Genomic DNA, 27,154 nt, shown 5'->3' on the forward strand with positions numbered 1-27,154 from the left:
ACTGGACATAAGGACGGGTCCTGTGGAAGTGGGACAATTTTCCATGGGGCCCATCTATCCAGTGGGTCCTCATTCTTAGCTAGAAATTGGCGATCTGGAGAAAGTAATACTTCTCCTGAAGGGAGAAACTCTATATGATCTGATTCTCTAGATAAAGCCGACAGTTCAGATATTCTGGCTCCTGAGGCCAAACTTATTAGGAATAATGTTTTCCTTAAGACAGCTATATAGTCACATGAGTCATTATTAGTGTCCGAGGCCAATTTAAGGACATCATTTAAGAACCATGATACAGACTTGGGCCTCTCGGATTATCTGAGTCTAGCGCAAGCCTTGGGGATAGATGAAAAATATGAATCTGTTAGATCTATTTTGAATCCAAATTGGAAGATCTTCTTAAGAGCAGACTTAGTAGTAGTAATAGTACTAGCTGCTAAACCTTTCTCAAATAGTGTTCTGAAAAAGGATATGGCCAGATTCGTGGTCATGGTTTGTGCATTAGAGTCCCTCAGGAATACAGCTAGTTTTTTAACTGCTGAATCGTATTGACGCAAGGTCGATTCTCGTTTATCAGATTCTAAGAACAGGATGTTCTGAGGATCGATATTAGCATTCCTCTGTGCTGCAAACTTCATGAAGTCCATAAATTTAGAGCTTTCTGAATTCCTGAGGAAGCGAACACAGTCCGCGTTTGTACTAGTTGTTATAGTTTGGGATTGGGAATCCGTTGAGGTCGGAGTCCCAATTCCAGTAGAAGCGGGAACCAATTGCTCTTGGGCCAATTGGGGGCTATTAGAGCAATGTGACCTTTGAACGTCCTGAGTTTGTTCAGGACTTTCAAGAGAAGATTCACTGGAGGAAAGAGGTAAATTTTCTTCCACACATTCCAATCTATAGCCATAGCGTCCGTGGCATAAGCCAGAGGGTCCAGGTTGGGGGCCACATAACAAGGGAGTTTGTGGTTCGACTTGGTGGCGAAGATCTACCTGAAACCCCGGTACTAGTTGACAGACCCAACTGAATGACTCCTTGTCCAGGGACCACTCCGACTCCAGCGGAACTGAACGTGATAGTGCATCTGCTACCACGTTCCTTACTCCCTCTAGGTGAGTGGCTGACAGGTGCCATTTGTTCCTGTCTGCTAGTGAAAATATGGCTATCATGACATGGTTCACGTGGCTCGACTTGGAGCCACCCCTGTTGATGCAGTGTACTACCACTGCACTGTCCAGCACCAACTTGATATGAGATTTCTTGGCTGGATGAGGCTTTTTCAGGGTGAGGAACACTGCCATAGCTTCCAGTACATTGATATGAAGCTGGCGGAATGGTAGGGAACAGGTTCCCTGTACCTTTTTGTACTGTGAGTAACCGCCCCACCCGCTTAGTGATGCATCTGTGTGGATCATTAAGGCCGGCGGAGGGAATTGCAGCGGAATTGTCTTTGACAAATTCTTGATCTCCGTCCACGGGCGGAGTCTCTTCCGTAAGATCGCCGGGATAGGAGCTAGTTTGTCCCGGAATCTCTTGTTTGCTCTTGATTGCCAAACCCGGTTTATGTCTTTTAGTCTGGCTTTCAGTAGAACGTCCGTTACTGAAGCAAATTGGAGAGAACCCAAGATTCTTTCTTGGTTCCTCCGGGACGTCTGTTTGCACTTAAGAAATTGTCTGGTTGCTTTAGCTATTTCTCTCCTTTTCAATGGCGGGATTGATAGAGTTTGGGAGTTCAAGTCCCATTGAATTCCTAGCCACTGGAAGCAGGACTCCGGTGTTAGCCGGGACTTGGTTCTGTTTATCTGGAAGCCTAGATGTTCCAGAACCCGGATTACTTTGACTGTTGCTTTGCGACATGCTTCGATGCTTGTGGCCCACACGAGCCAATCGTCCAGATAAGCTACTAGCATTATTCCTTGAGACCTTAGTTCTTGAACAACTGTCTCCGCCAATTTTGTAAATACCCTGGGGGCTATGTTGAGCCCGAATGGCATTACTTTGAAGGAGTAGGCCTGCTTTCCTAGTCTGAAGCCTAGAAACGGGCGGAAGTGCCTTGCTACTGGAACATGATAGTAGGCATCTGTAAGATCTATAGAGGTGGTGACGGCCCCACGGGTAAGTAAGGTCCGCACCTGCGAAACGGTCAGCATCCGGAACCTGTCGCAGTGAATGAATAAGTTCAGACGGGACAAGTCTAAAATTATTCTTCGCTTGTTTGAGTCTTTCTTTGGCACGCTGAACAAGCGATCTTGAAATTTTAAATGCTTGACTCTTGACACTACTCCTTTTTGAAGGAGTTCTTGGGAATACTCTACCAATTCCGCTGTTGGCTCCTGATAAAAGGTGTTGGATGGAGGGGAACTTTGAGCCAACTCCACCCTAGACCTTTGGACATAATGCTTTGGGCCCAATTGCTGAACCTCCAACGGTGATGAAAGAGGTACAGTCTCCCTCCTACCTGGTGATTCTCACTGGTTTGAGGAAGGGCGTGCACCACGTCCTCCTCGGGAACCCTTGCCTCGGTTGGTGGCTCTTCCGCCGCTTCGTTGATGGAAGGCGCCTCTAGCTCTGCTACCCCTGCCAAACCTGTTGAAGGCTTGAAACGACTGGTTTTCAAACGCCAGGTTGCAAGCAGGGAAGACAGTATAGGAGGCTGAAGATTGTGCCTGTTGTGGCGATTGTGTCAGCAGCACAAACTGCTGTTGTGGCTGCGCCTTAGAGGTTGAAGGTTGTGGTACCTGAGATACCGGAACCGCTTGTACCAGAGTCTGCTGTTGAGGGGCCTGGAAGGACTGGAACTTCCTAGGCTTCTTCTTTGACTTGGGATTCGATCTGGCGGACTCAGGTCTTCGTTTGGAGACGAGTCCCCAGCGAATCCTTAGGCTCTGGTTGAACCTGACCGCCTCACAGTGCACTTCGTTCACTACCGAGGCCGGGAAGAGGTCAGTGCCCCATATAGATGAGGCTAATAGCTTGTTGGGCTCGTGGCGGATCGTGGCCTCCGCCAGCACATGCTTCCTACAATTTCGTCTAGCTATGACGAAATCATACAAGTCACATTGCATTGAATACAATAGTGACTTGGCGATGATCTTAAATAACGGTTCTTCTCCGTAGATTAGAGCCGATACTTCTGTCATAACTAGCGAGTTGAGTTGAGGGACCTGCAAAGCCTCATCCTGGCGTCATACTCAGTTTGAATGAGGCTTTCAGATAGCCTGGGTAACCTCTCGCTGAACAGCGTGATGGCGCAGTCCGGCTTCAGTTTACCTACAGAAAAGGTGGCTGGAAGGTCTACCAAGTGATCATCAGTTCCGGGGAGCAGGAGGGAATTCGGTTCTGTCTCCCGGAGCTGGGGCATAGGCTTGTCTTTCATTGCTGCCTGCAATGTCAATTCTGCCACCTTAGACGTGAACGGGATGGGCGTTTCATCGTCTACAGTGAAGATCGTGAACGGGCTCTTGAATGCCATAACCCTGGTATTAGTGCATTGCCACTCCTCAAGGTTACGTAACCATGCCTGCTGAGCCTGGTCCCGGGAAAGGATTACTGTCTCCTTTGGGACCTTGTCTTCCCTCCTCATAGCTGCCTCCGTCAGGCGGACATAGCCTATGAAAGGGGGCTGTAATCCTTGCGGATAGAACTCGAAGTCCTCAAACCTTCGAGTTAAGCAGCCCTCAATCGTGAGCATGCCATCTACGAAAGGAGCATATGAAGCAACCCTCCATGGGTTGTTCGGCGTAAAGGGAGGAAGGGTAGACGAGTCCGGCATTAGCAAGCTCTGAGCTGCTAGGCCAGACTGTGGAAGTCTTGTCAATGCGTTCTCTCGGAGACCCACAATAAGGTTCTCCTTGGTAACCAACCTATCCGAGATAGCTTGGATAGACTGCCCCGACGCCTCTAAGGAGGAGGACAATTGGACAAACATTTCTTGGAACTTGGATTGCACCAAGTTCCCGACCATGCTGCCCATCTGCTGCATAATATTTACTGAAATATTAGCAGAGAAAACGTCAGGGTCAAAGGAGGAAGGTTCTACCTTCTCCTTAGGGGCACCTTGGATCTGGCCCCTTTTGAGGTGGATGCCTCAGGGTCGGAGGAGTAGGGCTGAGCCCTCTCCTTAGAAGTCCTGGTCCTCGACCCTTTAGAGTGGGAAGCCAGTTTAGCCTTGTCAGCCCCGGGATGGTGAGCCGGAAGCTTATGGACATGGCTGGTACCTGACTTCTTAGACAGGGACTTCTGAAGCGATTTAAAGTCTCGCTTGCTTTGACTTTAGGGATCGCCAAGGTGGACTTCGGCCTGACCGACTGAAGTCCCCCGGTGAATCCCTGGAAAGAGGTTGAAGTCGAAGGAGAAGAAGCTCTAGATGGGCTCAAGGAAAGCCCTTGAGCCCCTACAGTACCTGCCTCACAAACATTCTTACTGTTATTCATGCCTTCAACAGCCATGGGCTCGAGGTCCAGATCCAGGGCAGCTACTTCATGCGCGACTTCCTGCATGGAAGCCTCCTCCGGGGGCTGAGCGACCGCCTCTTGAATGGAAGCGATCAGGGGAGCTGCCACTTCGGGGTCCACAGATGACGTACTCTTCCCGCCGGGGAAGATGAGAGTGTCCATCTCCTTGGAAAGGATGTAAGGTTGGCCCTTGGAGACGTTACGGCCAAACCCACCAACCCAGGCCTTCAGGGTGGCTAAAGCAGTCTCCTGGACCACTTGGACGCCCTGAAAAGAGGGTTAACGTTAATAAGACTAACCTAGGTTAAACCGTAACTTATTCTAAAGGACATATAAAATTGACATAAATTTCATTGGTCCCCATTGCATTACTGTGTGAACTCCGGAACGCCACCTACCTCAGAGGAGATTTGGTCTACGAGCTCGTAGCATATGAGGCAATTCTCATGGTGCCATACCACGGACTCGTTAAGGCGGATCGCGCAGGTGGAGTGGGTCTGGCAGACCTCGTGCCCACAGGGGTCTTGGAGGACAGCGTTGCAGCCAGCCTCCATACAATTGGTGACCTGTAAGTGAAATGATACATGAGTATCACCACTAACCTTCCGGACTAGGTCCGTGGTTGTGATATGCCATGACGCCGGAGTACTCTGGTGTTAATAAGTAACATTGTTCAGTCTCGACCTGCTCTCTAGCCCTGTACTGTGGTGAGGCATCCGGTAGGATCGGTAGGACAGCTTGAAACAGTGTGTTTCTGACGATGCCGGAGATCAATTTAATCACTGAATCAGGATAACCACCTATTCCATACCCCGGAGCAAGGAGTAGATCGAACAAGCACCGGGTGAGGAGCAGGTGGAGACCAGGAAAGGAAGTAACACGGCGGAGTTTGACAACTCCGCCATAGGGTAACTTAAAACTAGAACAAGGCGGGAGATGATCCCTGGCGGGGTTGGAGGATTCCGCCAACAAACTTAAACTAAAGGCAATGGATGTCATTATATGTAAAAGAACATGCATGCAACAAGCGTACCCTTTAAGGGAGGCCAGAGCCTCCACAGTAATCAACCATACTAAAGCGGGCCTGGCTACGCCGGGGTCCTGCATCCACCGGAGCGGGGAGGAGATGGTGACTAATGATATATATATATATATATATATATATATATATATATATATATATTATATTATAATTATATATATGTATATATATACTATATTATATCTATATATATATATAATATATATATACTGTATATATATATATAGATATATATATATATATATATACTATATATATATATATATATATATATATATATATATTTTAATAATATATATTATGATAATATATATAAAGGTTTTTGCCACGAACGAAAAAATGAAAAAGCGAGATAGCTGAGTACTTTCGGTCTTGTTCCGACCCTTTACTAAGGCAAACTGATTTTACAGAGGAAAACATAGTGAAAAGAAGGCTTAATATCCAAACTGACACTACAAGATTAGCAATAAGGTCGATTTCACTCTACAGAAACGAGGAAACGCCTGAGGGTAGCCACACCTTGGAGAATACACACGCGGTAAACAGGTTATTCTTCCAGAAAACTACATTTTGAAAAAACAAGGAAGCATATACAACTTAATATCATGAAATTTACACAAATTTTCCCAAAAAATTATTATTAATGAAAAGACAAAATAACGGCTACCCAGATGACATGATCCAGCAAGTTGTCAAAAAGAGATTAGAGGCTTTCCAAAACCCGACCCCGAGGGACAACACACAAGACAAAGACAAAGAAATAGTGATATACCATCAGATATCATACAACAAACACCACGAAGACGAAAGGAAAGCCCTCCTTGGTATACTGCGAAGAGGAACCACCCCCCTAGCACCATATAACAAAATAACAGCAAGAATTTACTGCAAGCCAAATCTTACGGCCTCACTGGTAATGAAAAATAGTACGGCTCCATCGACGGAGAAAGAGGTTGAATCTGATATAGTTTACAAGTTTGTCTGTGCTGACGAGCAATGTCAGTCCCCCCAAAAATGCTATATCGGACACACAACAACTACACTCAAACGTCGCATGCAGGCCCACAGAAACCAAGGTGCTATTCACCAGCACTTTGTGGATACCCACAATAAAAAACCATCCTTGCAAGAACTTCTCACAAACACCAAAATAATCCACAAGGAAGGCAACTACAATCGTTTATTGATATCAGAAGCCGTCAGCATCGCCACGCAACGCCCAAACCTTAACATCCAACGCGAGGCAGACCGATCTTTGCCCTCGTGTAGGAGGGCAGCCCTTCAACCGCGTGGAACAAGACCACTACCACACGCGGACAGGAGCGCACACTGACATTTTGTTAATTAAACATATATGTAATTAATATATATTTATGTAAAATTTGTATATAATAACTTACTTTCAACTTTTGATATAATTTCTGTTAACATATTTATTTATTTGTCTTATTTTATGTTTCACTATAGTCTTTTGTAAATATTTAAAACTAGGTATCTGGCAATTGTACTACCTTTCCGTCCTCATGACGTCACAAAACGCATGTAGGCTCATATTTGTATCAGTACGCTTGATAACGTCAATACGTATAGGTTGACGAAACAGCTGTCGCGTTTTTGTAAAAATACTGGAGTAAATGGAAGAACCCCATTATGTGTCCATTAGTAACCTGAACAATGAAGTGAAGAAAATAGTAATTAGAAAATATGAATCAATTTCAAAAAAGCTGGTAAACAGTGAAAAAACCATTCTATTCAATGAATGTTGTATCCGTGAAAAATTGTGCCCTAGAAGTATATATATATATATATATATATATATATATATATATATATATATATATATATATATATATATATATATATATATATATATATACAGGCGGCCCGCGGTTAACGGCGCAATCACTCAACGGCGAATCGGTTTTACGGCGGTCGTCAAAAATATTCATTAAAAAAATAAGGCATTTTAAAGGTATCTTTACGGCACAAATTTCAGTTAACAGCGCCGCTAGCGCCGTTGTCTAACGAGTTCATACATATGTAGAAATGCCGTTCAGACCATAAAGGTTATGCAAATTATATTAACAAATTTTATGGAGAGTTATTACGTAGGTATTAGGGTAAAATATATGCCTCTGACGCTGTTCTATGCCGAAAATATCGAGTTACCCAAGTGCAAAATTTAGCTATGGATGTGTCGATTCATAAATGTTCATGCTTTTGTTTAAAATGTGTATGAAAATGTATTACGTGAAAGGCATTTTTATTTCTGTACAGAAATATGATACAAAGGCAGCTTTTGAAACTGCCCTTCACGTTATCAAATACGATGTTTTTTCATGTTCTTTCTTGTAAGCCGCCGCCTGCCGCTCTTCTGAAAATATAGATTTAAAAAAAGTGCAAATTAGCGATCGATGTGTCGATTTTATAAATGTTTATGCTTTTATGTTTAAAATGTGTATGAAAATGTATTACGAATAGGGTATTTTTATTTCTGTGCAGAAATATGATAAAAAGACAGCTTTTGAAACTCCCCTTCAAGTTATCGACTACGATGTTTTTTTCAAGTTCGTTCTTGTATGCCGCCGTTGCCGCTTTTCCGAAAATATAGTTAAAAAAGTGCGCAAATTTAGCGATCGATGTGTCGATTTTTCAAATGTTTATGCTTTTATGTTTAAAATGTGTATGAAAATATATTGCGTAAAGGTATTTTCATTTTTGTACAGAAATAAGATACAAATTAGGCAGCCTTTGTAACTACGCTCCACGTTGTCAGGGATGGTTTTTCATGTTCGTTCTTGTCCGCCAGTTCCGAAAAATGCATCGTGTTTATTTATTAGTTATGCATCTTTTCCATGAATCCTTTAAAAAGTTATACATTATTTCACTGTATCCAAGAATATTGTATGTATTCTCATATTATTGTATTTTAAAATACTACGGCAAACTTAAGCCCGTATTCCGCGGAGCGGCCAATGTTGTGGTTTGAAATCAGCTGATGAATACGAGTCTGTTTCACCATAACGCAATTCTGAGCGAATGCTCTTGCTTCTAGTTAGCATAAACGAATATCTATATACTTGACTTATATGAGACAAAGTTATTTTTCCTTAAACAGCGTGTTTTTAGGTGGAAATATTTATTGAATATGTCTCGTTGTGAATGTGAACTACTATTTTTTTCGTTAACAGATTACGTTGGCGGCATGTTTATTGCGTAAAAAAATATGTGATTCCGTTCGCAATACGTAATCCTTTATATCATCATATCATCGTAATACGAACTTTACGTTATTTATCTTATATCGGCGTGAAACCAACAGTAAAATGTGTTCTTTCAAGCACAGTAGTTTTGATTAAAATGATTTTATCCCAATTTTATCTACAGTTGTGTTTGATGGCAGACGTTTACTGCAGTTTTATCCTTGTTGCTGATGTACGATAATAGTCATTAGCAGCTTGAACAGTTTTCTCAGCTTCAGTTATAACTAGGTTTAAATTTAACGGTATATTTCCCGATTGATCTTTAATCTATATTGATCTCTGATCTATAGCGAATAAAGTTATTACATTAAGATATCTCAGTTCTATTCTATACATAACGCCATTTATAACAAATACGGTAATGTTGCACTGCAGTACGATGATCGAAATACAAGCCAAACAGATGTTACCCAGTTCGGTTGTACTTAGAAGAAAAAATAAGTCGTTTCTCGTTCGGTTGTTCATGGCTGTACATGTTCACGCAACGAGTATAACGTTAAAACCATAATTTCATCATTCTCTTTTGCTGTTATTGAACTTATGTAACTAGAAGATGGATAAAGTTAGGCCATTGTAATTTGATCTCTCATAAAATCGAACTATCGTAAGACTAATGATCGTAACCTGAACACTACAGCTACCTGTACACTGTATAAACTTTATATCTTTACATACTCTAGACACCCACATGTACTGTACAGTAAATTCTATAGTACTATACTGCATAAATATAATTATACTTATTGCGCCGTTGGATTACGGCGCCTTTGGCTGGTCTAGCGTTTCGAAAGAAGGTGTGCGGCGCCCGTAGGCTTTAAAATCGCTCAGCGTCGAAAATCGCTTGGCGTCGGTGGCCAGGAACGGAACCCCTGCCGCTAACCGAGGGCCGCCTGTATATATATATATATATATTATATATCTATATATAATATATATATATATATATATCAAGCAAGAGAAAGAGGGAGAGAGAATATCGAACCAGAGAGAGAGAGAGAGAGAGAGAGAGAAATAATAATAACTGTATACATGTGGGACTAATTTATTAGTAGTTCATTTATTTTAAGGTCCTTCATAAACATCTTACAAATGTATGGGTCCAAATGGTACATTCCCAGACTAAGATTTGGGTTGTTTTTATTAGTGATTTGTATAATTGCCGATTCCAGTAAATTTCTTGAAACAATCATTAGATCTAGCAATTACAGAGGTATCACCCCAATTAATACAATGAGGTTTTTCACTCAGATGGATAAACTGCATTTGAAGTCTGGGCTGTTCTAACTGAATACATATGCTGCCTAATACATACACATAAATTTGTACTTGACTGACCAACGTAAAACGATGGGCAATCCTTACAAGGAATTTTGTAAATGAAGTTGTTATTTGTTACGGGACTATTCTTAATTAGCATATCTTTAATGGTATTGTTATAAGAGAATACTACATTAACATTAAACGATTTAAATATTGATTTTATGGTTTCAAATCCACAAAAGTAAGGTAAGCTAAGTACATTTTTAGGCATTTTGTTTTCATTAATAGCAACACTATAAAACTGTTTGTGAGCTTTTTGATAACATAAATCATTTAAATGAGGTGGGTAGCAGAGATCGTTTCCTATCTTTTTTATGTATTCTATTTCTTGGTCAAAATATTGTGGACTCGTGATACGCAAAGCGCATAAGAAAAAATTGAAATTTTAATATTAAGATGGTGGCCAGAATAAAAATGTACATTTGTTAAATTATTTGTGGGTTTTCTATAAATACTGAATTTGCATTGGAAAGATTCTCTGTATTAATACATCTAGGAAAGGGATGACATTGTTATTTTCAATTTCAACAGTGAATTTTATGGATGGCACTAAATTATTCAATTTAGACAGTAAATCATTTACATCGATACCAACAGGGAAGACTACTAAGATATCATCGACATATCGGTACCATTTTAAAGGGACAAGTGTGATGTTCGGGAGGTGTTGTCTCTCAAAAAATTCCATATATATGTTTGAAAGGAGAGGTGATAAAGGGTTACCCATGGCCATACCAAATATTTGTTGGTAATATTCTCCATTAAAAATAGATCTGCAATCACAAATACATAACTTCATCAAGGAAATTATGTGACTAATGGACATAGGCAATTCATGCAGTACAAGTTCATTACTTTTATTCTAGCACAAAGTCAATAGGGACTTTTGTAAACAAGGAACATACATCAAAACTGACTTCGTCACCTCTTTCTCCAAGTCCTTACTGGTGGCGCACTCTACACACACACACACACACACTTTTTATATATATATATATATATATAATATATATATATATATATATCTATATATATAGATATATATATATATACACACACCCATGAAGAGTTTCAAGGAGTAGTATATCACGCCGGAGAACAGGAGAGGATGCCCTATACTTATACTAGAAAAGTTACACTAAGGCGGAGCATGTACCTCCGCCGTACAACTAACCCTCCCCCAACAACTAGAGGAGTGCCCAGATAGCAAGAGCGCTCCGCCGGAAGACGAAGGGAGGTACATAAGATAGGGAAAGCTTTCATGACCAACTGAAATCGCATCCACTCCGGTAGCTGGCGGAGCCAGCTACCCCCTCCCGACAACCAAAGGTACACCCGGATAGTGAGCAGGTGCTCCGTCCGCTGGCGGAGAGGTAAGGCATATGAGGAGGGAGAGAAATCAGACCCAAGGTACGCCGGGGAAGACCCGAAGCGACCGGAGGGGGGGTGGCCAACCCCGACCCCCGACCACGCCGGAGCTCCCCCAGAGCCCGAGGAAGGATGTACTGTCCCCAGTGCTACAGGCTGTCCTAGACTCCCGTGACCCCTTGGCTAGGGGGAGGGGGGAGAAGAGCTCAGATGGTTGCCATATCGACTGTAAGCGAGCCAGGACAGATCCCCCCCCCCCCTTCCCGTCTGGAGGGAGGAGAGGGGACTGGGGTAGGGCGACCAGAGGTACCACGCGACCGCGGGTGGACCAAGAGGCGATAAAGCAACACAACCGACTGGGTCGGTGACCACGTGCACCTGAAGGGCCATGGGGCGATAAGGCAACAAAACAGTATATGAGACCTAATGCAATAAAACCGCCTAGAGACTGGTCGCCCTAAAAGCTAACCCAATAACACATAATAAAAGCTTTTACATCGTAACATAAATATAAAGAGGGAAAACACAAGTGAAAGAGAAAGAGATGTCCAGGAGGAGTAGGCTGGTTCCGAAGAAGACAGCCAACTGCTCAAAAGCTAGCCTTAGCCGATACGTAGAGAGCAATAGCCAGGATGCTGGACCAGGAAAATATAAAAAATCACTCAGGCGCCCACACACCTAGACAAAGAGACATGCATGCATGAACGAGATCTAAGGTATAGGCAATGAATCCCTACATATGATGTAAAATATAATATAGTATAATGTATATAAAATATAAAGAAGACTAGAGTAGCACGTGATAAAAACCCCTAAAAGGTAAAAACAATGAAAGATTTCTCGGTATAGAGGACCGGGAAATCTAACAAGACACGAGGCGAGCCGCTGGCTGCCATGCGCCAGACCAGGTGGCCTTATTTCGGACCTAAAAAATGGTAAATAAGGGCCCCTGACCGACAAAACTAAATCCAGACCTTTCGGGTTACTTAACTTAGCTGCTGCGATAGCTGCACGTTCCATGATGAAGATAAATCCAAGGAAAAGCACAAAAAAACAGAGCAAAAGATGGCACGTGTTACTCCTAGTCGGCTAACGAAAAGGATGACCACCAGAGGCGTGACAGTCGGCGTGGTGCGGGGAGTAGTAGTAGTAGTTGCCATCCTGACCTATGGTTCGGCGCTCTCAGGAAGGGGATTTTGGTGTAGGAATCTTCTAAATAGCAAGAGGTTCGTGGTAGTGGTCTCACTCGCCCCAGATACCATACCGACACCCTCTTTTTATATAGGGTGAGCGAGTCAGTTATTCTGACATCTTCCTGATTTGTTTTTCTCTGGTATATGTTAGCTTCATTTACCTTAGAAATAATGAACTTAAGGATTATTTCACGCAGCGACACGAACTGAGCCCAGAAATGAGATTGTCAGATTCGTAGTCATCTTCTGGACATCTGATTCTTTTAGAAAGATGGCTAGCTTCCTTACTGCCGAATCATACTGCCTGAGTGTTGATTGTCTTTTGCCTGACTCCACAAACAGGGTGTTTAGTGGGTCAATACTAGCATCCTTCTGTGCCGCAAACTTCATGAAGTCCATAAAGTTAGGGCATTCAGAATTCTTGAGGAAGCTGACACAGTCCGAGTTTGTACTATTTGAGTCAGTTTTGGGTTGGGAATCCGTCTGGGACGGAGTTTCAACCCTAGTAGAAGAGGAAACCAATTGCTCTTTGGCCAGTTGGGTGCCACTAAGCTACCTGTCCTCTGAAAGATCTGAGTTTGTGTAGAACTTTCAGCAAGAGGTTTATTGGCGAAAATAGGTAAATCTTCTGCCAATTGTTCCAGTCTATAGACATCACATCTGTGGCTTGAGCCAGAGGATCCAGATTGGGAGCCACATAACACGGAAGTTTGTGATTGGACTCTGTGGCGAACAGGTCTACCTGGAGGCCCGGGATTTGTTGGCAAATCCAATGGAATGATTTTGTGTTCAAGGACCACTTCAACTCCAGTGGAGTTGTTCTGGATAGTGAGTCTGCAATGACATTCCGTACTCCTGCCAGATGAGTAGCTGACAGGTGCCAATGATGTTTCATTGCCAACGAAAAAATGGCAATCATCACATGATTTATTTGGCTCGACTTGGAGCCTCCTCTGTTTATGCAATAAACTATCACTGCGCTGTCCGAGACTAGTCTGATATGAATGTTCCTGGCTGGAGCTAGTCATTTCAAGGTCAGAAAAATGGCCAATGCCTCTAGTATGTTGATGTGGAACTGGCGGAATGTTGTCAACCATGTTCCTTGAACCTTCTTGTACTGAGAGTAGCCCCCCGTCTGCTCAGAGATGCGTCCGTGTGGACTATCAGAGACGGCGGGGGAAATTGTAGTGGCACTGATTTGGAAAGACTCCGGACTTCTGTCCATGGGCAGAGTCTTTTCCTTAATATTGGCGGAATCAAGGAGATTTTGTCTCTGAACTTGTTGTTGGCTCTTTTCCGCCAAACCCGATTGATATCCTTCAGTCTGGCTTTCAACAGAACATCTGTTATTGAAGCAAACTGAAGTGAACCTAAGATTCTCTCTTGGGTACGACGAGAAGCCCGTTTGTTCTTGAGGAATTGTCTCGTAGCTTTCGCTATCTCTGCACTTCTTTGGCGGAAGAGATAGTTTGTGTGGTTAGGTCCCATTGAATTCCCAACCATTGAAAGCGAGACACCGGAATGAGACGGGACTTTTCCTTGTTTATCTGGAAACCCAGGTAGTCTAGGAATTTTATTACTTTGCCTGTTGTCTTGCGACATTCCTCATCGTTGGTTGCCCAAATGAGCCAGTCGTCTAGGTAAGCTACTAACATCAACCCCTGAGCTCGTAGTTCCTGCACTACTGTCTCTCCTAGTTTGGTGAATATTCTGGGCGCTATGTTGAGCCCGAATGGCATAACTGAACGAGTAAGTTTGTTTTCCTAGTTTGAAGCCTAGGTATGGAGAGAAGTTTCTAGCTATCGGTACATGATAGTAATCGTCTGTAAGATCGATAGAGGTGGTGATGACCCCACAGGGAAGTAAGGTCCACACCTGCGAGACGGTTAGCATGCGGAACTTGTCGCATTGAATGTATTAGTTGAGACGGGACAAGTCCAGAATCACTCTTCGTTTGTTCGAGTCCTTCTTTGGTACACTGAACAAACGTCCTTGAAATTTCAGGTGACTGACTTTCTTTATTGCCTTCTTTTGAAGAAGGTCTTTGGCATAGTCTAGAAGGTCTGTCGTTGGAATCTGATGGAAACCGACTGGTTGAGAAGGCCCTTCCTTCCATCTCCACCCCAGACCTTTCGATACAATACTGTGGGCCCACATACTGAAGGTCCAATGGTCCCGGGAAAGGTACAGTCTCCCGCTTACCTGCAGAGACTCATTGACTGGTTGAGGTCTTACTTCCTCTGCCTGCTCTGAAGCCTCTGCCTCTAGAGCCAGCTCTCTGCCGGTAAGCACCTCTGGCTGCTACCCCTTGCATGCCTATTATAGCCTCGAAATGCCCCCTGTGTTTCAAAAGAGGCGTTGAAGGCTGGGGAAGTCACCAGGGCAGCCGAACTCGAAGGCTGTTGAGTTGGTTGACTCTGCAGCAGAACAAACTGCTGTTGTGGTTGTGCCTTAGATGTCGAAGGCTTGCTCATCTGGGAGACAGGAACTGCTTGTACCACTGCTTGAGACTGAGAGGTCTGGAAAGGCTGGTACTTCCTAGGCCTCTTCCTACTTTTAGATTGTGGTCCGGGGGTCTCGAACTTCCTTTTGAAGGGAAGTCCCCAGCGGACACAAAGGTTCTGGTTAGCTTCCGCGGGTCGGGTTCCGCAACCCTCAATTGTAAGCCTGCCCTCTGAAAATGGAGCATGTAGAGCCAACCGCCATGGGTTGCTATTCTCGAATGGTGGGAGCTTGGATGAGTCCGGCACCGCAAAGGACTGCGGTGTGCTTCCGGACTGGAGAAATCCGGTCACCAATTCCTCCTGGGCTTGTAATCTTTGGGTCTGAGACATGATGGACTGTCCAGATGTCTCTAGACCCGAGGCGAGTTTAGTGGACATCGATTGAAGTCTCGAGTCCACTACTTCGCTCATCTTCTGCATGAGAAGAGTGGCGAAAGCCTCCTGGTCGAAGCCGAACTCCGTCGGTTTGGCTTTAGAAGACTTAGCTCTCGACCCCTTGGTTGGGGGAGTAGCTTTGGCCGAGGAAGTCGAAGGCTTGGGGGCCAATGACGACCTGGTGGAGCCTGCCCAGGAAGGCTTGGCTGGTCTAACCGCCTTCGGCAGAGACTTCGTCTTCAAGGTTTTCACCTTGGGGATTACCGAGCCCGACCTAATCCAAAGGGTCGTGGGCTTCCCAGGGAAGCCCTGAAAAGAAGAAGAAGAAGAAGGAGTTGGGCTAAAGGAGAGAACGTTAGCCCCACAACTACCTGCCTCACTTACCTTCCTATCTTCCTCCTGGTCCTCGTTGGCCATGGGCTCCCGGTGCAGGCTGATGGCCGCCACCTCCTCCGTCATGTCATCATACAAGCCCTCTTGGTCTTCTTGGGGTGGCTTGGGTCTCTTGGCGGACCCGCTCTATGATGGGAGCCGCTACTTCCACCGGTACTGCTACTGAAACCTTGGCGTTCGGGTAGAGAGGGAGCACATCTCCTCCTCAAATCAGGTTCCCCAGTGTTGGGGACTTTTCCTCGTTATCTAGTTTAACTATTTGCATCCGATATGTGTAACATCGAATTCAGAGTAACAATGAGGCGAGGATGCTACCTACCGACTCATCTCATCTGTTACGTTCCTAACAAGGTCGTAACACACCATGCAGGCTTCCGGGTGCCAGACCACGCGTCCCTCCAGGTGGATGGCGCAGCTGGCATGAGACCGGCAGACCTCATGCCCATACAGTTTATAAAGGATGGCTGGGCACCCCACCGGAGTGGACAGCAGCGATAACATAGAAGACGGAAAACAGAGCGGCGGGAACAACAGTACGTAGAACTCCGGTGTATACATCCTGGCACATGTGATGGTAGACCACACTTCGCCGGAATAAACACAGGCCCGGAGACATACCAACAGAAGCTACATAATAAATTTTCTTAACCCTTAAACGCCGAAGCGGTAAAAAAAAAAATGTCTCCCGTGTGCCGGAGACGTTTCAGAGTGAGCGCGGAAGCGGAAAAAATATTTTTTCAAAAAATCACAGCGCGCTTAGTTTTCAAGATTAAGAGTTCATTTTTGGCTCCTTTTTTTGTCCTTGCTTGAAGTTTAGTATCCAACCATCAGAAATGAAAAAAAGTATCATCATATATAAATAATGCGATATATGATAGCGCAAAAACGATATTTCATATATAATTGTATTCAAATCACGGTGCGCAAAACGGTTGAAGGTAACAAGTTACTTTTTTTTCGTTGTAATGTACACTAAATTGCGATCATTTTGGTATATAACACATTGTAAAACGATAAAAGCAACACAGAGAAAATATTATCACAAAATAATGCATGAATTCGTAACGCGCGGACGTAAACAAATATTTTTTTTCAAAAATTCACCATAAAAATAAATATTGTCCTAGAGACTTCCAATTTCTTTCAAAATGAAGACAAATGATTGAATATTACTATACTGTAAGAATATTAGCTTACAAATGCAGTTTTCAACCATATCTGATGAGTTAAAGTTGACCGAATGTCAAATTTTTTTTATATATATTTTTTTATATGCAATTATTTCGGAAATAAGAAAAGCTACAACTTTCAAATATTTTTCGTTTTATTTTACATGAAATTGCGCACATTTTCATATATAAAACTCTATGAAATGCCTAATATGAAACGGAGCAAATATTCCGAGAATGGGACTTACGCATTTCGGAGATTTGTGGCGGAGAATCCGCGCGCGGAGGGAAGGAAAGTTTTTTTTAAAAATTCACCATAAATCTAAATATTTTGCTAGAGACTTCGAATTTGTTTCAAGATGAAGATAAATGACTGAATATTACTAGACTGTAAGAGTTTTATCTTACAATTGCGTTTTTCGACCATTTCGGTAGTCAAATTTGACCGAACGTGGTTTTTTTTCTATTTATCGTGATTTATATGCAAATATTTCAAAAATGAGAAAAGCTACAACCTTCAACTATTTTTTGTTGTATTATACATGAAATTACGCACATTTTCATATATAAAACTTTATGTAACGGATAATTTAAAATGGTGCAAACATTACCACAATCGCACGTATGATTTTTTCGGAAGAGTTACCGCGCGGACGTAAAGAAAATGTTATTTTTTTCATAAATTCACCATAAATCGAAATATTGTGCTAGAGACTTCCAATTTGTTGCAAAATGAAGGTAAATGCTTGAATATTACTAGAATATAAGCGTTTTAGCTTACAATTGCGTTTTTTGACCATTTCGGTAGAGTCAAAGTGACTGAAGGTTGAAAATTTGTCACATCATTATTTATATGAAAATATTTCAAAATTGATAAAAGCTACAACCATGGGTTGTTTTTAGTTGTATTGTGCATGACATTGCGCACATTTTCATATATAAAACTTTATGTAACGGCTAATTTAAAATGGTGCAAACATTACCACAATCGCATGTATGATTTTTTTCGGAAGAGTTACCGCTCGGACGTAAGGAAAAAGTTTTTTCAAAAATTCACCATAAATCGAAATATTGTGCTAGAGACTTCCAATTAGTTGCAAAATTAAGGTAAATGATTGAATATTACTAAAATATAAGAGTTTTAGCTTACAATTGCGTTTTTCGACCATTTCGGTAGAGTCAAAGTTGACCGAAGGTTGAAATTTTGGCACATCGTTATTTATATGAAAATATCTCAAAACTGATAAAAGCTACAATCATCAGTATGTTTTTGTTGTATTCTACATAAAAATGCGCACATTTTCATATATAATACTCCATGTAACGGCTAATTTAAAATGGTAAAAAAATTATGTCAAAGTGACGAAATAATTTCCGAGATGTGTCACAGATACTTTTTAGTGCGGCAAGAAAGAAATTCGCGCTTGCGCGCCTGCGTAACGATTGTAAACAAAACAACACCTTGATCCGTGAACTCCCAGCATCCCCCAAGGCGCGTGATTCAAGAGTTTTCGGCTGGTAGGCCTAAAAGTATTTTTCCGCAAATTTTAAAAAAAACTTTTGTATGTCGACGTAAAATACGTCCAGTCGGCACCCGAGAGACAAAAAATGTCGACGTAAAATACGTCCAGTCGGCGTTTAAGGGTTAATATTAAGCTCTGAATGTCTCCGCCTACTCCAGAATCCATAATCTCGTTATCACAATAGCTATAACTGGTGGGGTTGGCCTGATACGAGCAGAACAGGGAAAATAGGTAAAACTTAAGCCTGAGTCTGATCGCACCGGAGAAGAGTAGCAGTTCCAAGTCAATTAGAGTAGGAAAGTAGCGATAACACTAGAGAAATACGGAAAACAGAGCGGCGGAACAGCGGTACGTAAATTCCGGCATATAGCCTCCTGGCGGGTGTGATGGTAGACCACACCTCGCCAGAAAAACCACAGACCCGGAGACATACCAACAGAGATTACATAATCTACTAATCCCCCAATCTCCTCTGACTAATCCCTGGGACCGTGCTCTACGCTCTAGCTGTTGTTCGTCGGTAGGATTCCTTGGGCTGCGAGCTAACAAAGCAGCGCCGGAACGAGTCCGGGACGGGGGGGTGGGGGGGGAGTGTCTGGAGGAGAGTGGACGAGTCGTGATCGCCTGGCCACAGCAACCGATCAGTGAATACCACTTCTTGAGAAGCTGTTAACTAGCCTACTACTAAAGGGGGCAGAAGACGGTCGGCCAACTGACACCCTAAAGGAGGCAATGGCCCAGGCTACACTCAACAAAAATAATTCATTAAATAATTGATGAGGAATTATTGGAAGTACTGACGAAAAAAGGGGGGGGGGGAGAAAACCGCACCCAACTAAGATTCCAGCGCAATCCTCCGAAATCGGTACAGATCTGGTCAGGTAGGCTATGATGGCTCCTATAAGGATGCCACGAAGAGGACGCCTAGAACCTAATTCAACCCTCTAAAATCGAATCTACCGTAACAAGAGAGAAACTCTCTAGTCCTGGGCCACCCTCCAAGCAAACATATCTGCCTGGTTGGGTTGGCGGTACAAGGAGCCACTAAGGGTGGTGGGATATACTCAGCCCGCCTAGCCTACCCTCCAAAACCTAGCCTAGGTCTGGACGGATAGGCCAGGGAAGGACATCGTGAAGAACTTCCAACTTCATCAAATAGCAATACAAGACTATAATCGAAAACTAAACTAGAAATAGGCTAGCCTAGGATGCCAAAAACACAATACTCGCGCATAATGTTATGAAGCATATCACCGTACGCATGAAAGGGAACCAACGCGCTCCTGAGGGACTGATGATAACGAAAAAGGCCCTACAATAGGCTAATAACGTAAGATCAAACAGTAAAAAACAAAGCCTCAGTTTACGTCAGGAGTGAGACGGGCCCTATAATAGGCTAAAAACGTAAGGACAAAACCGTAAAAACAAGGCTCTCAGTATTCATAAGGAGTGAGAATGACGATAAAGAATACAAAAACAGTAGCCTATACAGTGAAGTGCTAAACGGTAAAAAAATACACAGCGAGATAAAAATTGATATAATCGCACACGCCACCAACCATGCATCCAAAATGGCGGATCGTAAGAGCTTCATACCCGGCTCCCAAGAACAAGAGATTTAAAATAAGGGCCAAATATGGATGCATTGTTGCTCCAACGTGTTCAAAAACAATAAATGGAATACTCAACTTAGATGAAGAAGCTTCTTGATCAAGGGAAAACATGATGCTTTGCAGAAAACACTTCCTGGAGACAGCGAAAACGGCGCGTGCAGACACGATAGTGCTATTTCAGGAATGAGGGTTTCTGGCAGAGGTAGTAGTATCAAGCGGAAGGTAGACGTTGTAACGGCACCTCTCTAGTGGGGGGGGATTTTGAGAGAGGAGACTTCTAATTGACAAAGCATCTGTGGTAGTGGCTTCCACTCGCCCCTGTGCTAGACTGACACCCTATGAGGGTGAGCGAGCTGGAGGTAGTAACTCCAGCATTCCATATGGCTTTTTTCTCTGGTATATTTGGCATTTATTTATACCTAGAAATGAGTGCTATAGGGACATTTCACCAGCCAACACAGGTCAAGCCCAGATATATATTATATGGTATATATATATATATATATATATATATATATATATATATATAGTATATATATATATATATATATATATATATATATTATAGATATATATATATAGATATATAGATATATATATAAAGTATATATCTATATATATAGATTATATATATACTTATGTATATGATATATATATAGAAATATATCATATATATATATATATATATATATATAGTATATATATATATATATATATATATATATCTATATATATATATATATATATATATGATATAGATATATATATATATATATATATATATATATATATAATATATATATATATATATGTGTGTGTGTGTGTGTGTGTGTGTGTTATTCATACATGCATATGAATAATATGTGTGTGTGTGTTATTCATACATGCACATCTCAAATTCCTTATAAATCTCAATGTTTCAATATAACATAATTTTTGTACTATGTATTCTCAATTGTAATGTAGCGAATTGAATAAATAAAGATGACTACATATTTTTTAGCTCGAGTTACACAATACTCAATCCTAAATTAATTCTAAGAATTTAACACTATATTTACAAGCTGTTAGCACTTAAGCAATAATTTTTTACAGATCGCACCCTACGTACATACTATAATATCTCTATGTTAGATACATCTTTATTTTCAACCTTACATTTTGTAAAGTCTTCAATAAAGGGATAGACTAAAACAACTCCTGTACTATATAATTTTATTAGTAGATTTAGAATTGGAGGACGAGGAACAGGAGGAGGAGGCCTCCTCCTTATTTGGAATTTAGTTTTTCCTGTGTTTACTTTTTCGGTGTTGATGTAATCAATAATATTTCCATTACTTTCAATAACGCACCAAATTTTATGCTAGATAATCATAAACATCTCTAGGATTGCATGACCGTGCAAATTGGAAAACAGTAACACTAGATTAAATCTAAAATTTTTAGACCTAGCGTGAAACGCGCCAGTTTGGCAACATTGGTGCTCTGTTTGGCAACATTGGTACCCAGTTAACCTACTTCTGACGTAGTAGGTTAACTGGGTATTAGTGCTCATTGAGGATAATAGAACGTGCCCTCTTATCCTGAGTCCATTTACACTCTATCATGTGTTATAACGTTTATCATACAACATAATACCCAGCCATAAGACCACTTAAGAGAATTCTTTGACATTAGTCTGGTCACCATGGGGCTCTGGATAGACCATGGAAAGTGTACTCCTTGGGGACAAGACAGCGACTACTCTATCAAAAATACAACTTTTAATATTTGTATACAGCATAGTAGAAAAATGGTTTGCCTCAGTGTTAAACTTTGTTGGTTCTCTTAGATATTAATCAGTTACCGTTGATTAAAAGTCCTTTCCTTAACCACTGGATATGGATGTGAGTATTTTTTGAGGTTGCATATAAATTTCAGTCGTTAGAAGTAAGTTTATAATCTTTAGAAATATACAGTACCTTTGCTAAATGAAATTTAAGAATTCCTTTGGTCATGAAAAGTTTTTTAGAGTTTGTTGCTTTTCAGAGTGCCTTTTAACGAAGGATATGGAACTCAATGACATAATCAGTGTAAAAATGTACATAAATGATATGCACCAGTATGCGCAGTTGAATGCCCAGTACATCAAATATTTCACTGTGAATCCACCAGTTCGCTTTGTGGTTGAGGTAAGTCATTGAAGTTGAATTATAGTCCTACATTCATTTGTGGTAACCAAAGTATTTACTGTTGAATAACATGCTGTAAAAGTCGATATGATTACGTAATTAGTTTCATGCCTTTACTTTTTGATGTGGCTGGATGAATGTTTACGTGGTCATTATTATGTAAAACAAACTGGATTCCACTCAAAACATCCATTAATGAAATGAGGTACTTTTTATGGCATACTCTGTGAGCAAGTCTATGATGCACAAGGCCAGCTTAATTTTACAACAGATGGTATTTTGAACTATAAGAACATGTCTGCAATTCAAATTGAAATAGCCTTTAAGCTGTCAAGAATCTGATTGCTATGTGTAACAGTAGATGTCTACCAGTTTGCCAGAATTCTTTCTTCAGGCAAGGTAATATTAGAACAAATAAGGAAGTTAAATTTAAAGCTAGTAATGAGAGGTGCAAAGGCTCCATATTGAAAAGTTCATAATAGTACTTTGAAAGTTTTTGCCACATTTCCCTCTCCATTGTGTTGCTTTCTCTCTTGGTACCCTTGGCTTTGCACCACTGAACCCTTTGACCTAGAAGGGACAGTGGTTATGATTGCTACATATTAATAATAGTGGAAATACTATTTCTCTCTGCTGCATACAAGAGTATCATTCTGATTGGAAATAAGTGGTACTGGAATATTGTGTCATCATTGTGGGAAGGCATTCACAGCACTCTTCCTCACAAATTCTTCTGTGCCAAGTCTTGAAAACTATTGAGATGGCTTTGTCTGTCTGCACTTTTGCTGTCCGGCCTCAGGTCTTAAAAACTACTGTGGCTAGAAGGCTGAAAATTGGTATGTTGATCGTCCACCCTCCGATCATCAAACATACCAAATTGCAGCCCTCTATCATCAGTAGTTTTTATTTTATTTAGGGTTAGCTGTGGATCATTTGTCAGGCACTGCTGAATCCACTTCTGGAGGTGTCACTGATGCACCTTCACTTGACCGCATTTGGCGAGCAACTGAGTGCTGCCTAGTTGTAGCTGAGAATTTCATACTGCAGCACATCGAAAGGAGAGACTTGTAATTATGTCAGTCAAAGACAGTTCCAACAAGATTGTGACACTGTGGCTCATCTAGATCCTCAAAGGTGCATTTTATAATGTTTGATTTGGTCAACCTAAGAATAAAGGCCACAACCGGGCTGTGGCTGAAAGTTTCATGGACTGCAGTGGAGAGTTTTATGCAGCATTACAGTCATAGAATCCCCACCATATTCACAAGGGCTTAGGTACCACAATCACCCCTGGATAACAAAAATCTGCAATATATTGGAACCCCTCTAAAAATGCTTATAAATGTGCATTTTAATAGCTGGAACACCAAATACCCTTCTAGTAATGCTTAAAACTGCCAGTTTTTATTTTCTGCTATTTATTGAAAAGTGCGTTGCCAAAAAATCTGTGAATAAGCGGGGGTCCACTGTATATGCTGTGCAGAAAACTCAATTTCTTTGTTGCATATTTTACTTGTTTATAGTTAACTTGCCTGTTATCTTATGATTTTATACTCTTGCTATATATGCTGTAAGATGCCAATAGTTATCTACTGGTTTGCTGGCACAAAATTAATTTTCTTTGAGGTGTGCTGTGGTATTTTAGTTTGGTATGGCGAAAGCATGGGAGAGAAAGGAAAAACATGGGCATAGTGTGAATTGGAATGTTTTGTGTGTGTTGATCTAGGGTTTTTTTTTTCTTGGTATGGTGGCCTAGATTTCCTGTTTGGGGTTAGTGCTGTCAGTGCATGTCACGCAGTGCTCTGCAGGCATTAATTAAAGTTCTTTGCAGTGTCACTTCGCCTCTTTGATTTCTTTTACTGTAACTCTGTTCATGCTCTTTTCCTTCCATCTTACTTTCCACCCTTTCCTAACAATTGTTTCAAAGTGCAGCTCTGAGGTTTTCTTATTATACCTTTAAAACACTTTTAATCTCAATTTCCCTTTTGCACTGAATGACCTCATAGGGCCAAGCACTTACCCTATATTTTATCCCATTCCATCCCTACCTTAGATTAGGCCTAGTTGGAGGATGTATGGGCAATGTTGTTGTGGTTGTTTGACCTAGAAACCAAAGTCACAGGTAAGAATTTGGTTTTATTTGCTTATTACAGTATTTTTCATTATTATGCTGTACTATGTAGTACTGCAATTCAGAGATTAAGGTTTAAAGCATGAAAGGTTCAGTATTGCATTCATATTTTTATTTTGTAGGCTCCTCTCCCAGCCAGTGCCCTTGTACAAGTAGATGTTGTTGGATGGAAACATAGTTATGTCACACCTGTGGAAGAAGACCAAGTAAAACCAGTATACCGAACAACTATGCATGTGCAGAGTTTATCCCACTGGGCTCCAGCAAATATTGGACCATATAGTCAAGCAGTCAAGGTTAGTCATGTAATAATGCATTTTAATGAATACATTGTGTTCGTTGGCTGAATGTCAAATTTTTATCAATGAAGAGAAGGACAGCTTTGAAGTTGTGGGAGTAGTTCGAGATATCACTATTTATTTACTTTATCATCATGGCTTTTTATTAATTAAGGTGTACTTTGAAGTTCTTAGTTTCATGTACGCACATATTTTTATTACTCACTACGAGTTGATAAGTTTAATTTTAATAGTGTCTATGACTTTGGAAGATCTGATCCAAAAAAGCTGTCAGTTGCCAGTCAGTTCATCAGTCCCAGAACAGCATAGTGTATTTCACTCTGTTTCCATCTCTTGACATCTCAGATGAAGCCCCTTCCTCCTTCCTGGTCATGAGGATACAAGTATAACTCCCCACTTGCTTCTGGTTACTGCAGTGTTTGTATCACAGTGTTGGTTGATTGAGGAACATGTAAAATACATTTCTGATATGAGGAAAGACTGATATTTTCTTTAAATTAATCTGAATAACATTATTATACTACCCTGTATGTTGCCATATGGACAAAACCAAAAGCATAGGTTGCATACTGTAAATCTCCACTTTGGTGCAAATCCAGTGAAGAAATTAGAAGGGAATTTCTTCAACATTCCCTCCAACACAGAGGGCAGAGTATATATACTTATGACTAAGTCAGAAGATGAAGTTGGCTGTGCTGTAGTAGTAGGAAATTATGTAATCAAGAAAAAATTACCCCCTTGCTACTCAGTATTCATGGCTGAATTATGTTTGCTTGAAGCTGTAAAATAAGTTTTTAAATAAAGGAAAGATTGATGAAAGTTTTATCATATATTGTGACTCAAGTAATATTTTATCCTCATTGAAACAGTTTATGCCCTTTCACCACCTAGTACAAGAATTACAGGATTGGCTGGCCCTCCTGTACTTCTGCAAGCATATCAGGGTGATCTTTTGTTGGGTATCTGCTCAAATGGCTATAGGTGGGAATGGGAGAGCTGATAGGCAGCTAGAGAATCAATAAGATTATGTAATCAGGCACTCATAAATCTCCCAGACTGATTTAAAGCAAATTATTCATGTTTATTTATAAGTAAGAAGTGGAGGATTAGTTTGAATAACCTAATCGGTAATATTAAGTTGAAGGCCATTTAACCTTCAGTTAAGATCTGAGGACTAGCATTATTTTAACAAGGCTGCGTATAGGACATATGCATCCTATGCATAGATACTTAATGCAAAATGGAGACAGGCTCGAATCTGCAGTTCCTGTTCAGAGGCTTTAACAGTAAAGCATTTTCAAATTGATTGCCCAGTTTTTACCCAAGAAAGGAGAGCTGCCTCACTATATGGCAGGTATCTGGTAATTGTAATTGCAGTGTCAATAAACTAATGTTGCCTTCAAAGAAAATAACTTTTATTTCAGAATTTCAATCTAATTTTTTTTCACCAGATTTTACTGTTTATTTTGTATCTTCAGTCATAGTTTTGCATGAATTTTAGCTAGATTTGAAAATGTAAAATTCTTTTAACATACAATTCTAAGCTCTGAATGGTCTCAGTTTCCTCAATGCTTGGGATGTATGGCTAAAATATATAAATTAGTCAGCTGATCCTTAAGCTACATATGTGTTTGTATGATTTTACCTTTTATTGCTGGATGTAATTTAGATTCCACTATTTCATGTGATCGTTATACCATTCATCATTATAGTGCAAAACCCTCTTGTCTAATTGACAGGTTGGCAATGTAATTGTTGTTGCTGGGATGATAGGATTAGTACCTGGAACACTGCAAGTTATTCCAGGGGGAGTTGAGGTCCAAGCACGCCTTGCTCTTCGTCATATATCAAGGGTCATAACAGCAATGGCTCCTTCAGCAGACATCAGAGCTGTTGTACAGGTACTTATCACATGATTTTTATGCTTTGTTTTAATATATGTCTACTTTGTACTAAAATACTGGACATTGCCAGAGCTTCAGGTACTATAGTCAAACTTAGTTTTTTTGTCCGCTAAGGCCTTGGCCACACAGTTGCCACAGTTCTCTAAATACGCCACGACAGTGATGAAAAAATGTCTGATATTTTTTATACTAACTAAATAAGGGATTTTGACGAAGGAAAAATCTATTTCTGGGCAATGGCCCGTGTCGCCCAGTGAAATATCCCTTCAGTTTATATTTCTAAGGTAAATAATACTAACATTACCAGAGAAAAACAAAAGAGGGGGATGTCAGAGTATCATGACTCGCTCACCCTAAATAAAAAGAGGGCGAGTGAGACCACTACCACGGACCTCTTGCCATTTAGATCTCTCCACCATCAAAATCCCCCTGCCAGAG

The 27,154-nt window shown here is 41.2% G+C and overlaps 1 protein-coding gene across 2 annotated transcripts in view; it reads left to right on the top strand.

Moving 5' to 3' along the window:
- Positions 1-27,154, top strand: part of LOC135220777 (uncharacterized) — a 260,488-nt gene that overhangs the window by 107,651 nt on the left and 125,683 nt on the right. For both annotated transcript variants that reach the window (XM_064258250.1, XM_064258249.1), the window contains exons 4-6: positions 22,240-22,382; positions 24,636-24,809; positions 26,552-26,713. In XM_064258250.1, coding sequence (XP_064114320.1) covers positions 22,240-22,382; positions 24,636-24,809; positions 26,552-26,713 — 479 coding nt within the window. The remainder of the gene's footprint in view (positions 1-22,239; positions 22,383-24,635; positions 24,810-26,551; positions 26,714-27,154) is intronic.

The sequence above is a fragment of the Macrobrachium nipponense genome, chromosome 2, assembly GCF_015104395.2.
Source record: "Macrobrachium nipponense isolate FS-2020 chromosome 2, ASM1510439v2, whole genome shotgun sequence".
NCBI lineage: Eukaryota > Metazoa > Arthropoda > Malacostraca > Decapoda > Palaemonidae > Macrobrachium > Macrobrachium nipponense.